Here is a 16,122-nt window from a genome sequence, read left to right on the forward strand (position 1 = left end):
CGTTGGGTCGTGCTTCGGGAAAAGTCCTTCCACGATGACTTCCAGCTTCTCTGGGCACATTTCAGCGGGCATCTTTGGACCTCTGATCTTCGTTATCACGACTCGGTACGCGTCGCCCCAGGGTTTGGCATTTGTCATGTCAAAATTGATGCTTGTTTATGTCAGTCTCAGAGCACCTAAATTTACATGATTTTTTTATAGTGTGGAATTCTAACAAAATTTGCTATAATTTTGTTTCAGTTATCTTGATGATTTTGTTCAAATCGGTCCCCTCACGGCGAATGAGAACGACCCAAATTTGAGTTTAGTTCACTCATAATCGCCAAAAGTGCAGGAACTCAGCGATGAGTAAAATTTGTCTCATGGTTTCCTGTGGAAAACCTAAAAAATCTGCCGGAAAATCAGGAAATTGACGAAAATTTTATTCAGTCTCGGAGTAGTACCAATAGACTGAGTGTATCCAATTTTTACTTTTCTCAAATCCGGGAATTTTTCCCTGGAAAATCCTGGAAAAACCTGGGAAAACATGAGGCAAATTAACTCATCGCTGAGTTCCTGCACTTTTGGCGATTATGAGTGAACTAAACTCAAATTTGGGTCGTTCTCATTCGCCGTGCTGCAACAAGAATATAGGAACAGTTGTTGTTCATTACTGAGTTTGATATAATTTTGTAATATTGTTGTTGACAATTGAGTCATAATAGACGTGAATTTCAGCTCAATCAAACGTAATTTCGAACTTTTCAGTCTCGGAGCACTTAATATTATAAAAATTATAACAATGTGACATCTCTGATTTTGGTGTGTCTGTTTTGATAAAAAAACGCAAAATTTCATCTGTACTGAGGGGGCAACAAATCCACAAAATTACCTTGCATACGGGGGGTGTTCATTTGATGAAAGGGACCGTGTCAGAGGACACCACCTCGGGAGCAACATGCCAGCTCCAGTATATAGCCAGTGTACCCCGATAATTTGGTGCTCGTGGTTCTGTCAAACTCACAAATTTCAGAAGTTTTATCTGAACAGAGCGAATTTGGAAATCATGTACAGTAAATAAAATTAATGTTTAAAATTCATCTTATTGTCGCGTGCCAACCACAACGGACACGCGACGTCCAACGTAAAAATTAACATTAGCAACATAGGAACTCCAGTGATGCCGGCAAGAAATGTCGTTTTGATTCTCAGTTTTATCGTAGTATGCATATGTATTTGAGCAGTACAGAACCAAAGCTTAAACATATGATTTGTGAAACAAAATTGTATGATTGTCATCGAATTTAAGGGAACAAATGAGAATTGATCAAGGGCAGTGATGGAAAAGTTCATCAAAGTTCCCTATGACTCGCGAACTTTTCCCTTGGTGAACTTCGTGAAATATCGCGAACTTTTCCAACACTGATCAAGGCTATTGTTATTATAGTCGATGAACAAAGATGATTGGTTTTGCAGAAAGTAAGAGCGTACAAATTATACGCAGCTAGTAATGCAAAATGTATAATTTGAGGTACAAGCTAAAAACAGTACAACGGCGTACTCTGTACGTCTGTCGAAGGCCCTAAATGCATTTAAGCGACAACGGATCTACGACTATTCGTCAAAACCCAATTTTAGCGTATATTTTACACGGATACGAATTTTGTTCATTTAAAACAAAAATAAAAATGTTTACACTCTACACATAACAATTATTCAAAGTAAATTGAAAGCATTTTTAAAACTAAAATATTTATGTTTGAATTAAATTCAAAAGCATGTTTATTTCAACAATATAGGATTTGGGTAAACGGTTTTTAGCGTGTCATTCCTTTTTATTTCCTTCTTGTTACATTCGGAAAAAGTTACCCCAGCTTTGCTCAACTCAACAGAAAACGACCCGGTTTTGCCCGAAAGTGGCAAAACCGAAGATGGATCCGGAAACCAGTTCGACAAAACCCCACAGTCGTTACTGATGCCGATCGCTATATCATCCTCCTCCACACGTGACTTCGAAAGAAAAACGAAAATCCGAAATGGATTCCGAATCCATTCCGGATCCTCCTCCGACACCTAACGTAGAAAGAAACCGATATGAGGACCAGTGGCAGAAACAACAAAACGACGCTAACATCACAAATTTTCTCCGGTTTCACTGAACTAAAACCCCCGGACACCCACCCCGACGGGTCTTCACTTCTAGGACCAGGACCCCAATACCCACATGAGAAGCATGTTTAAAATAAACATATTTATTATTGTTCGCATAGCTGTCAAACCAAACCAAAACAAATACGTTTATTTTCAACACGAATATTTTTGAAATAAACGTAACATCATTTTTATTTTAGGCATTGATTTCACATGACTTCAAACATGGAATACGTTTGAAATCAATCTAATTTATTTCTGTGGCCAGAACAAACTGAATTTACGTTTAAATTTACCTCAAATATTTTTGTTTCGACGATAGTTTTTTCTGCGTGTAGAAAATACTGATTAACAACCACCTCACTTATATGATTACTAAATTTTCCAGAGTTCTTCGTGGTATTTGAGTTGGCATTGTCACTATTCCAATATCTGTGTAACTAAATAAAAGCACATACAAACTCATGGACTCATTTGTTTCTTGAAGCTTTAACGTGTGTAACAAAAGACAATCACTTAATTTTATTCGTTTTAGAAGCTCATTATGAATATTTTAGTGAGACCCTTTACTTAGATTTCGATAATATAATTTTATTTATTTCTTCAATTTTAAATGGATTTACAGAATGTTCGTCTTCACCCAGCTACTCACCGCAATAAAAATCAATTTTGTAATTTTTTTGCGGATGGAATTCTGAATGCCTCGACGAATTTCGACATATTCCTCTAGACGGAGTTTGAAATAAAAATAGATTCCTGATTATATTCAATGGAAAAATAAAATAGCAGACAGCAAAGTTTTTTTTATTGCCATTTGATTATATAAGAAAATGAATCTCCAACAGGCAGTTTCAATTCAGATTTAATTAATTTCACCAAATCATATATTCGCCCTTTTCATAAAGCATTTTTGCATGTTCTTCACGCTAACTTGAAAGTACCCATTAATGAGTAAAATTTTACCCATTTTAGATAAAAGTGGCTTAACTCATGAAATGAGTATAACCGACTTTACTCATTAATGAGTATTCGACGAATACTTCAGAAAATGGGTCTTTTTTATTCTTGATGCTTTTTTGTTCATGAGTAAAATGTATTCATTTTATTGAAAATTTTGCGTCAGCTGCATTCTGCCATCAAATATAAAACCAAGTAGTACATTTTGGAAAAATGAATAAACATCAATCATTAAAACGCTTTATATTGTTTATTGGCTCGGAATCAGGCGATCGAATTCTGCTTGAAACACTGCCGACATCTCAAAACCGGGCATCATCTTCAGTATCAGCCGACGTGTTGCAATATTTAGGGGGAAAAGGTTACCTGGTTGATAATAGTGTTAACCTATCGAGTCACAGTGGTTCTTCCGTATGAGTCTTCCAGTTCGCCGTTCATCGACTGAGGATCCGGAACCATTCGCTTGTTAATTGCAGTTTCTTCTTCGTAGATCCCCGCTATCCTGAAATGGGACACATTTTTCTAGAAAATCTTAATTTGCTTGATTATTCCACTTCTATTCCTTACCTTAAAACAATCCGCTCCAGTTTGTACCCAGGAAGGCAATGCCGTTCTTTCCATAGCTGCAGAAGTCATGTAAATCCCGAACACGTAAAATTTCCACCTGATACGCGAAGATGGCGTCACTTTTACAATGAAAATCCTAATGAATATTTTTAACACATTTTTAGGGCTAAAATATATTTTCTCAAATGAATAAAAAGTAACCGCTTTTATATTTTTGAAAGTACCCATTTTTTGACAATTTCGAATAAATTAAAAAAATGAGTACATAAAATGCATTTAAAGGGTACTTTTGTGTTAGCGTGTTTGTCATCCACACTCAAAAATATTACAAAACGAATATAGATTAAATTTTATGCATTTTATGGTTTTTCAAAATTTATACATTGGTTCGATTAAAATTTTCGTCAAAATTATACTAAGTCCGAATAACGGAGTGGAATTCGATCAGTGTTTACTAAAATGACAGGAAAAATAACATTTGGATTCTCTTCGCAGCTTCGCGCTTGTGAAGAGCTTTGTTCCAGCGGATTTAAACTGCGCCTGTAATCTGCTGGGCAGCTAGACTGCGTGAGCTCGTGAGCACGAGTTCATCTTAATGAACATCGAAATGGTAAGTATTTTTTAAATAATATTCATAAAAAATAAAATAATTAAAAAACCGTCCTGAGAAATTTTTTATCTCAATTTGAAAACAATAATATTTACCATAAATAAAATAAAGAAGCGAAAAAGACATTCTCTCGATTAAACCGTATCTATACATTGTAAGTATATTTCGATTTTATACTATGGCACGCATAAACCATTTTTATACTAAGTTTGCATTCTCTCCATTTATACCGACCTTTGCGTCGGTACGGAGAGTTGCGATTTAGCGTAACTTTTATACTATTTAGATTTCAATATTTTTTTAGTGCATACATGCAGATGAATGGAGATGAAAAACTACCCAAAATTAAGTACTTTTCCCTCAATTCCAGGGTTCAGCCCAATAACCCAAATTTGAGTAAATCGCATATAGTAGTTTCCATTTAACACCAGCAAACAACATTACCTACTCTTAAATATATTCCACCCAACATTAAGTTCAATTCATGTAAATTTTAGAACATGCAATTTAGTAAATTATTGGGTAGAACTATATCGTTGGGTCGAATCTTTCGTTCCTTTTTTGACAACAATAAAAAGTGCAAGTGAGAGGCTGAACTTAATATTAAGTAAAAAGAACTTAAATTTTGGGTAGTATTTTTTCTCCGTGTAAAGGAACAAAAAGTTGGTTCCCCATACACGCTTAGTTCGGTTCACCCAAATCTGGGTGAAGAATACCAACACACGCTATTTCAAAGAATCCACCCAGATCCGTCAAAACTGAACCTACCCAAAAATGGGTAAACTGTGTTGGTACTGTTGACAAATGAACAACGTCGATCGGATTCATATCAATGTTGTTCATTTGTGAACTTGTCACTCCCAACGCAGTTTACCAATTTTTGGGATGGTTCAGTTTTGACAGATCTGGGTGGATTCTACCCAAATTTGGGTAGTTTTGAAACAGCGTGCATAATCGCGAAAAAGTGCACATACCCATTTTATGAGTAAAGTCGACATACCCATATTTGGTTACATGAATTTACGGATAATGTAGGTAATGTGTACACTCAGAAAATATTCAAATTTAAATAGTATAAAAGCTACGCTAAATCGCAACTCTCCCGACCGACGCATAGCTCGGTATAAAGGAGGAAAATACATACTTAGTATAAAAGTTGTTTATACGGACGCGAGTATAAATCCATGTTATGTCCACTTTGTATAGTTTGACTTTACTTTGCTTGAGTTGCTTATTCTGGATATATCTGAAGGGTGATAATAATTGTTTGTTTTCCTTCACGGTTAATTAAACAAAAGATTGCAAAGCAACTAATGATTTTCATTTCTAGAGAAAACTACAATAGATTAATTGGTAACAGCGTAGCGAGTTTCAATAGTTGTTCTGTAGAAGGAAGTCGTTGTTTCACGGTAGGAAGACGTCTTTCTTCTGTTTGGCCATTGCGTATCAGGTGAAGTCGTAGGTACATTGTCTTTCGGTATAGATATCTTCCGGCAGGATGGTGTGGGCCAGTTGCAATCCAACATCACCGTGGTGACCTTGGTAGACTACGAAGCAATCTGTGGAAAATAGTTGCTTCTTGATGACACTAGCGTAGTGCACTAAGATTCCGATCCTAAACGCTTCGGCATTGGCCAATCCTCCAGCAACTGATCCACCTTGCCCTTGGGGCCGATTCGTATTTGACTGTTTCCAGTTTATTTACCACTCAACCCGCATGCATGTGGGCAATACAACGCTGGTGTTCAGCTCAGAAGTGATTTTTCTTTTGCTTACTATCCAACCGTTGGATGCTGGTGTATTAACGATGGAAGCCGAATCAAAACGCAAACAATAAACACAAATTAAAAGGAATACTTTAGTTGAAGGAATTAACTGCGGGTGACCGAGGGGTTATGATGTTTTGCAACAAATAAACTTCCAAATTAAAAATTAACGGTATACACTGAACGAATCCTATCCCAATATTCGGACTCAGTATAATTTAAAAAAAAAATTGAATCGGATCAATGTATAAACATTGCTTAACCATAAAATGATTAAATTCTAATCTACCTTCGTTTAGTAATATTTTTGAGTGTACCTTTATAATGGAAATTGATTTTGGGTGAATTTAACCCATATTTGGGTGATTTTTTTTTTCATTTCTGCTTTTGAACATATATCGAATTAATAAAAAAAAATACAAAATAAATTGCATTAACTTTTATTTGAATCAAATTCAATCTCAAACACCAATCAATCGAGACCAATGTACTGGTACTTAACTAGATCCAGCTTTAGCAGGAATAGAATTTGCGCCACAACGCTAGTCGTCGTGAGGGTATTACCTTCCGGTTGAATACTGTCGGCAAGGGTAGTGGCATCATTCAGAATTTCATCCTTTTCGCTCTGACTTTTGCCGGCCGAGAAGGTTCCTCAGCTCAATGTCCTCATCCTTATCTTATTCCTCCTGTTCGTCCATACCTTCGTCGGATGGAGACAGTTTCTCCGGCTGTAAAAACAAAGGGAAAGTATCTTCCAAAATACTTACCAATAATGTGATTCTGAGCCGGGTTACAGTTTCGCAGATGGGATGATAGCAGCAGCAACACATGAACGGAAACAGCAGAAATACACAACCAATGCACACTGGGCCATGAACCGAAATTAGCAAGACAAAACCTCTAGCGCATTGGGTTTGCATTATATTGAATTGATGTCTTTGGCAAAGTTTCTTGGTTTAATATGCACGTTCATCTGGTCATGGAAATAAGTTCCAATTTTCTCCGCATAGATGGTGCTGCGATACTAACTTTCTTATTTCGCATGATAGAGGTTTGCTCAGAAAATATCGAAAGCACCATTCTCGACAATTCAGTCGTCTTGCAAACATCGAGGACGTATTCCATTGACAATTAATTGCAATAATCGACATTGTAAGATAGCAGGTAGTTGTAAGAATTAAAAAAAAATAATTACTATGAATCTAGATATCTCATCAACATTTTTCACACGCACACATGTTCGAGAATATACATGAAGAAGCTTTGTGCATACATTAGTACAGCGTTCGCCAACGTGCAGCCTGCGAAGCATAAGAGACATATTCCATCGTTTCCATCGCACGCAGCCAGCAAGCCGAGCATTGGCGAACGCTAATTGAATAAACATTGTAGTCTATGAATTCAGATATCTCAAATATATAAAATAATATGTCCGGCAAACTTTCATTGATGATAAATGGTACATTTCAGAAAGTAAACGACTTTTTGCTAATACTTGCTACTTTTCGAGAAACCGGACTATGAGAATCATGGTAATTTTCACTATTTTGGCTAATATTTCGCTTGTATCGACCCAAAATATTAGGAACTCTTCCTCAAAACTTGCAAATTATTCGACTTAAAAGATACACGGCGTTAAAAATGAAGGATTTCTTGTTTGTATTGAAAATAGTACAAAAAACGTAAATTTCAGTTAAATTTAGCAATATTCACTATATCTTTGTTATTTGAAGACCTAAAACTTTGAGTTCTTCAGCATTTTTATATATTATTTTATGTTCTACAACTTTGCCGAAGACAGCAAATCTCTATCATGCGAAATAAGAAAGTTAGTATCGCAGCACCATCTATGCGGATAAAATTGGAACTAATTTCCATGACCAGATGAACGTGCATATTAAACCAAGAAACTTTGCCAAAGACATCAATTCAATATAATGCAAACCCAATGCACTAGAGGTTTTGTCTTACTAATCTCAGTTCCTGGCCCAGTGTGCAATGCTGGAAGCGACGCGTTTTTGTAATATTTGTTTTTTTTTTATATTACTCAAATATGAGTACTGTGCAATTACCCATATTTAGGTAAAGTTACTTTACTCATAATGTGAGTGAATTCTACTGATTTTTATCAGTATCATTCACCCATATGATGAATCAACTACCTATTTATGGGTGAACTGTAAGCGTGTAGAGTAATACCATTGGCATTGACGGCGACTCTGTAGCTCTTTACTCCAATGTTAAAATCCATAACCAAACGTCAGACTGTGTGTGAAACATGGCGGACTTCGTACTATCCTTTCATTCCACGGAAAATTCTTATAAGAAACTGTCAATCTTTGGTAAAAGAGACGATTTTTCGGCGGTGTCGTCAACGCCAATTTCAGCGGTGAAGGACGTGAAGGACAATCCCTTTGTTAACGTTGCACGGCGAATGAGAACGACTCAAATTTGAGTTTAGTTCACTCAAAATCGCCAAAAGTGCAGGAACTCCGCGATGAGTTAATTTTCCTCATGTTTTTCCAGGATGTACCAGGGAAAAATTCCTGAATTTGAGAAAAGTAAAGATTGGATTCACTCAGTCTATTGGTAGTACCAATAGACTGAGTGAATCCAATCTTTACTTTTCTCAAATTCAGGATTTATTCACTGGAAAATCCTGGAAAACCTGGAAAAACATGAGGAAAATTAACTCATCGCTGAGTTCCTGCACATTTGGCGATTATGAATGAACTAAACTCATATTTGAGTCGTTCTCATTCGCCGTGTGTGTGGTGACATTTACTATTTGCGAGTGGGTACGTGAAATTAAAATTATCTGTCAACATGCCCGGGACTTGGAGGACACTAAAATAGAAAGTTTATCTTTCGACCGTTTCATCTTAGTATTCTTCTTTGGCGTGCCAATGCTGCTGCCAAAGATCACGTTGGAGATGTCGAAAGAGCTTCATTTGTGTTGGCGAAGTTCGGGGAACGTCTTAAAAGTTCATAGATCTTTGTGGAACTTCAAGTAAATTCGTGGAAGCTCAGACAATTTCGATAAAGTTCAGGAAACTTTCTTGAAGTGCAGTAAATTCTGAAGAAGTTCTACATTGTTTGTAGAAGTTTATTGAACTTTGTTGAGTTATATGTATTCAGCATTTAGTGAACTTCATAGAAGTTCGTTGAATTTTGTAAAAGCTCTTTGTGATGAGCATAGAACATTAAGTTGAGAGCACATCCACAGTTAATAATTGAAAGCTTTCTAAGCCCGTACCATTTTTGCATTAGTATTATTGTGTGGCAATTATAAAATTTATTTATTTATTTATTTGTTTATTTATTTATTCTCTAAGAAAACCTCGCCCTTTCCAGTCGGATCGAATAAGTTTTATCAAAATTCTCTTTCCTACTTATTACCATGAATCTTAAAGCGCATTTGTTTATTATTCAGTTCCAACCTAGATCGGGTATCAAGATTGGGTTTGCTTGTTTACTGACAAACGTCAGTTTGATCGGTTGTTTTTTAAAACCTACCCTCAGGTTGAGAATCGCACTGAAAAAAAGTTTGGTTTCGCACTGCGTTGGAACTGGTTCCAACCCCGATAATAAACGAATTCGCTATTAGATACCTGCAAACTGAATCAGCTGTGCGTCTACATGTGGTATGAATGAAGAAGGAAATAATTTAATTTCTGTGGCAAAGCACTGACACTGACAGAGAGCACGACACAAAGGATGAACACTGTTTCAAGACGAGGGTAACTGAGAATGAGTCTGCGGAATTTAATTTGCAGAGCTTACTTTGCTTTCAATTTTCCCCTGAGACAGAGGCAAGAAGTGCGAAGGAAAATGTAAACGAATTACAAATCCGATTTTCTCAATGAAAAGTTGGTAGCCAAGGGGCTTTTTGTTACAGAGAATTTCGCTGTCGGTAGCGTTTTGAACTAGAAGAGAAGGGAAATAAAACTATTGGCGTTTTTCTCGACAGAGGTCGTGTTGTTTTGTTTGAAGGATTGCAGTCAGTAATTCATAGTGTTTAAGCTATTTGCCAATGGGAAAAATTTCAGGTGCGGCCATGATGGGAATTGAAAAAGATATTGCGCTAGGTAGGGGAAATGGCTCTAATGTTGACCTATGGATCTATGTTTGGGCCCATTGCTAAAGAGATGCTATTTATCTGTTTTATATAGATGAATGCGTCATTGGGACGGTACTAATGGATATTTTTGGTCACTATTGAAAATTTAGTCGATTGCTGAATTTATGTGTGGACCCAAATAAGGAACATGTAGGCCGACATAACATCCATTTCCTCTACTTACTGACTTTGCATAATGTATTTTTTTGGATCTTCACTACCTTTACACGACCATTGAAAACTAGCCAAAAATGATTGACATCTAATCATTTTTTGAAATTGTTGTAGCTTGTATTTTTCGAAAAGTGGAAAGGGACTGAAGGCTGACTATAGCGAGCTGGATTAAACGAAAAATTTAATCCCAACTTAACCCAGGGGAAGTGTGGATAATAACCAATGCTGCGTTCTGTCAACAATGTCAATTGGCGTAAGATATTGGTCTAGCACTGAATTTCATTTCCGACACTGATATTCGCAGTAGGCATGCTATCAGGCGGTACGGCTTTGATATTAGTATCGATATGAATATCACTAGGGAAAAGTTGAAAACCTTACTTTTATCTCAATAAATCAACTTGTTTGTATAACCGTTGCATTGTTTTAACATTACTGGTGAGTTGTCTAAATATCGGAACTCAATTAGCTGGCGTATATAAAAAAAACATTTAAGTTGGAGCTTTCGAATATCAGTGGTGAAATTCAGCATTTTGTTGGTTTTGATATTGTCATTTTGCAGCACTGATAAAAACTCGCATGGACAAACATCAGCAGTTGACTACAATATCCAATCCGATACTCAATTACCTATTAAAAGTTTTAAACTTCTGTGCGATTATACTCTCCCAGTCGGCCACTGGCTAATTGAATACTTAGTCAGTACTTACGTGGAGCAAACTCCGTGTAATAGCCAGATATTGAATTTTGGTCCAAGCAAAACTTCGCTCGCTACGGCAGCAGGCTTTGGAATATCTAAAAGTTGTTCTTCCTCCCGCCTACCGCCAGAGGACCTGTTTAATACGGGAAAAAAACTTCTCCTCTTCGAAGGGAAATCATCGTTGGTTGAGCGGATTGGTCAGGAACCAAATTGGACGCTCCATGGCATCAACCGAAGGATTTTGCTCTCTTTGGGACTAGTCCACAACACGGGTTCTAATCAAACAACAGCTTTACTGGCAAATCCAATTAAAAGTATGAGCTCATCTCGATTCCGGTGCTTTTCTCGGCTGGTAGGGGCAAGATACCGATTTTCTTCAGTTAGTTTGAAAACTGTTTACCGTGTTGTCTCGGTGACTAGCCGCAGTTGTGCTCGTCCGATGGAATTTTTAATCTGGCTGTAAATACATTTTTATTTCAAGGCGTGAATGATTTATGCTATTATGTTTCCTTTTCAGGCGTTTATATCCTAGGGCACGACACCTTGGCTGAATATATCAAAATATTGTTTGCTATTTTTAAACCAGAAAAAAAGATAATTCTAATAATTTTTAATAATAAATTCATTTGCATTGAGTTTTACGACCATGTGTGTTTTTACTGGGATGTCAAAAGTTCAAAAATTGTCTTGCCCCTTGTCTATATCTCACGGTAAATGACAGCGCAAAAAAAGAGCAAACCGAAAATATTCGGCCGGTCACATAGAGGCGACCCTCAGCGCTTGCTTTCACTCGTTCGGAGACCCAGCCCAGTGAAAAAATCCGTTACCAGCTGAGCAGAACGAGCTATGGAGCCGGTGATGTTCACTTCCGTTTTTACAATTCATTGGTCAGTTAATAAAATTAAATGGCAAAAAATAAAGTTAAGTCCTTGTAAAACCATTAGGCAATTGGCCACAGGTGGCTGGTGGCAGAGTGGAATGGAAACGACTTCTTCGTACAGCACTGCTCACGTTACATTTTATGAGGGATCTGTAGATCATGACAGTTTTGGACCACTTGCAGCTTCTTCTTGTGGGTCTCAGCACACGTACCCCACACCGGCATAGCATAATTGACTACCGGAGCGATAATCACATTGTATACCGCCAATTTGTTCCGTTGCGACAGCCGGGACCGTCGGGATATCAACGGGATTTCAGTAGCCCAATACACCAGTTTTTAAGCTTGTCGGTGTGGGCACGACAGAGTCGCTTGTCGTCGATGGTAACACCAAGGTAGTTGACTTCATTTGACCAGTCAAGGGGGCTGCTGTTCACTTGGATTAAGCAGTCCGCTGAAGGTAGCTGCTTAGGTGATGGTCGATGTCGGAAGAGGATGACTTGACTCTTGGTTTCATTCACTTTGATTTTCCAGCTGGTCAGGTACGAGACGTACGTCCGACCGTTGGCCATGATGGCACTGTCATCTGCGTACAGCGCCAGGCTGCAGCCAGCAGGGAGTTGTGGAACGTCGGAGATGTAAATGTAATATAGGATGGGGCCGATGAGGCTGCCTTGAGGCACACGGGTACCCGCTGGAACCTCGTGGAGTTCTGAAGTGGCACCTGAAAGATGTACTCGAAACGTTCGATTTTTCAAATAGTTTCTTACCATTCCCGTGAGGTATTTTGGGAAGTTCGCCTGCACCATCTTATGGACAAGTCCATTAGGCCACACGTTGTCGAAGGCCTTTTCCACATCCAGGAGTACCATGGCTGTGTTGTTAGAGAGTGACTTGTTCCGTTGAATGGTGTTCTTCACTCGGACTAGTTGATGGACGGTAGAATGCTCCTTCCGAAAACCGAATTGCTCCTTTTTCTCCTCGAAGCCATGGAGGACCTTCCCACCACAGTCTACGCTGTATCAAGTCCGCAGCTAGAAGACCTCTCGAGATGATGTCCGCAGAATTTTCTCGTCCTACTACTTGGTTCCATTCGCAGTTCTCCGTCTTCTGCTGGATTTTGGATACCCGGTTTCCGACTTACGTGGACCAGGTGAATGGTGTAGCCTTGAGCCAGCTCAAAACGGTGGTTGAATCTACCCAGAAATACCCCTTGGATGTGATTCGCAGCGCTTCGGAAACCTTCTGGTAGAGCTCAGCAGACAGAAGTGCGCCACAAAGCTCTAGGCGTGGAGTGCTTTGCTGTTTGAGTGGAGACACCTTCGAGCGAGACATTAATAGAGCGACCTTGACTTCACCTGACCCATTCGACGATCTGATGTAGGCACACGATCCATATGCAGCTAAAGAGGCGTCCGAGAAGAAGTGCAGCTCCACAGAAGTAGCATTTAGGAGTATGACGAATCGATCAATTTGCAGAGCGTGCAGGCGGGGAAGTTCGGTGTAGTATTCGACCCAACGTTTCTTCATCTGCTCCGGAAGTTCCTTGTCCTACTTGTACTGCTTTCCACTGTCATCTTTCAGTGGGTCAAACAGTTTGGCGATGCAGGAAAGTGCGCTTCGTTTCGTGACGACTGTTGAGGACTTGGTTGTCGCTTCAGGAACGACGTATTTCAACTGGTCAGAACAGGGTTCCCAGTGTAGATCCAGTGTCTTGATGGCCTGATCCTTGCCGAAATCCATCGAAGGCTGCAAGGCACGGTTGTTTTCCGGAACTCCTTCTAGAACTGCAGGGTAATTGCTCGCCCATTTTCGTAGCTGCATTCCAGCTGAGTAGAACATGGCATTCATTTGCTACCGTAGTTCGATTGCTTCGGTGACAGTCTGTGCGCCCGAAAAGAAATCGTCGGCATAAAAATCCTCACAGATTGCTTCTCTCCTTCTCATCCTCCGCTAGCTTCTTCAACACTCGAGTGGCTAGGTACGGTGCTGAAGCGGTATCGTCCATCCGCAGCAACGAGTAGTTTCACTGAAGAATTTCTCGCAGTAGGCTTCGGATTCAGAGTGGACGACCGTTGAATCGTCCTCGATGGCCCAAAATCGCAGACTACGGAAGATCTTGAATGTTGTTCAGGAATTTTGCCACTGATAATCCAACCGAAAACCGAATTAACCAGACACAGAATAGATTCGCCCAATGTGATTCGACCAGCAACATAGAAGAGATCGCAGAACACCTCGGCCCCTAACACAACATCAATGACTCCGAACTGATAGAATGACGGATCAGCTAACTGGAATCCTGTCGGGAGCGCCCAACTCGACGCGTCGACGGAGATTGAAGGCAGATCTACGGTGACCTTGGGAAGAACGAAGGCGTCGATGGTGGTGGAAAACTTGGAAATCCGAGACTTCACTATCGAGCGAAACATGCAGCGGACTTCGGTAGACGCTTGACCAATCCCTGCGATCGGAAGATTCACCTTATGTCGCCGAACCTTCATGTGCCTGAATCCAACAAAGCTTGCACGGGATGCTCGTTGCCACTATCGTCCACCATGATGATGATCGCTGTGGCTAATAGTACCCTGCTCTTGGTTCCGTCTTGCGTTGTACAACTCGAAATGCCAGTATGCGCTGCTGGCGTGGCTGACATCGGTCCGCTACTACTGCCCGCCCGGCCGGAAGCACTAGATTGGTCCGATTAGTTGATCGTAGCTGATTGACTACTGCCTGTAGATCTTGACGCGAAACACAGCTGTGTATGATGCCGTCCTCGGCACTTGCGGCAGCTGCTCTCCGATGAACATTCTTTCGCCATGTGACCCCGACGCAGACAGTTTCGGCAGAGTTGATTGCGTCGAACTACTTGCTCCTTCTCGTCAACAGCCATATTTGCAAATTCGCTGCTGTATAGCCCCGTGATTTCCTGAACGTGGAGGGTTGGGCTTCATGATGTTAGCTGGAGTTTCCGAGGGCTTGTTGGCAACCGTCTCCAACACGTTGACTCGACGTTGAAGAAACTCGACTAATTGCTGGACTTTCGCTGCATCGTTTGCCTCCGCGTATTCTTCCCAATCACGCCTCGTTACTGAATCCAATCGCGTACTGAGCAGATGTATCAGTAGGACGTTCCAATGCTCGGTATTTTCCCCCAGTTGTTTGGGGATCTTAACATTAGTTTGGAATTTGTCAATCAACAAATGTAATTCGACTGCCGTTTCACGTTTCATACAGGGAAATTCAAACAAGGGCTGCACGTACGTCCGTTTCAAACGCCGAGGGTTTTGGTAGTGACTCAGCAGCAAGTTCCACGCAACGGAGTACTGTTTGTTGCGAATCGGAATCGTTTGAATTAGTTTAAGTGCTTCACCAGCCAAAGAGGAGCGTAAATAGTAAATTTTTTGGATAGTGGACAAATTCGCCGAAAAGTGTACAAGCGAAACGAACAAATCGTGAAAATTCATCCAGTGTTCGTAATTGCCTCCAAACACTGGCAGTTTAATGTCTAGCAATTTAAGGTGTGACACATTGCTCGTGTTATCAATGGGTCGGGCAGTAGTAGGTTGGGGTTCATTCTGGTTTAACAAAAGTAGCGTACCTTTAAGTCGATAATAGGCTCGTTCGAATTCCGTGCGCTCCTTCAAGTATGCGTCCAAGACTTCATCGGCTTCTTCCAGCGTCTCCAACTCCGCCTGAACTGCATTGAATTCCGTCCACAGCGCGATTACGTTTTCCAAAGGAGCAGGCACCTCGCTCTTGTCCTTGTCCACTTGGTATCTAGATACGAAGGCTTTAATCGAAGCAAACGACACGTGAAGATACTGCGTTTGCGGTTCTTTAGACCACGGAGCTTCCGCTCGGCCTTCGACATACCGATGAGCGATGGTAGGATCTACGAACAATACACCGGATAGACCGCGCTTGATTGTATAAAAGGATTGGAATCTTAATCACCTGGTTACAGGCAGAAATGCCTTGTATTTTTTAATCCAAATCGCCTCCTCTCTCGGGTTGAATGTTGCAAATCGAGTTGACGGAATTCCAGTCGTTCAGTGGGATGAATGTATATCTGCAATGGCTGCTTCTGTTGATCATCCACCGGTCTTGAAGAGGTGAACTGATCCCGGGATTGTCAACCAACCCAATGGCAAAATTGAGTGCGCCCTCGTGGCCGTAGTTGGCTCTCAGCGGTCCGTTCTAAAGCAACACGGTCTA

The 16,122-nt window shown here is 40.0% G+C and overlaps 2 protein-coding genes across 2 annotated transcripts in view; one reads left to right on the forward strand and one right to left on the reverse strand.

Moving 5' to 3' along the window:
- The window catches only part of LOC135699225 (pyrokinin-1 receptor-like), a 322,643-nt gene that overhangs the window by 74,983 nt on the left and 231,538 nt on the right, over window positions 1-16,122 (forward strand). The window lies entirely within an intron of this gene.
- LOC135699201 (uncharacterized) lies at window positions 13,045-13,434 on the reverse strand. The gene has a single exon (XM_065219405.1). The coding sequence runs from the start codon at window positions 13,432-13,434 to the stop codon at window positions 13,045-13,047; it is 390 nt and encodes a 129-aa protein (XP_065075477.1).

The sequence above is a fragment of the Ochlerotatus camptorhynchus genome, unplaced genomic scaffold (assembly GCF_037179485.1).
Source record: "Ochlerotatus camptorhynchus isolate MF236.1 unplaced genomic scaffold, CSIRO-AGI_Acam_v1.1 ptg000104l, whole genome shotgun sequence".
Lineage (NCBI taxonomy): Eukaryota > Metazoa > Arthropoda > Insecta > Diptera > Culicidae > Ochlerotatus > Ochlerotatus camptorhynchus.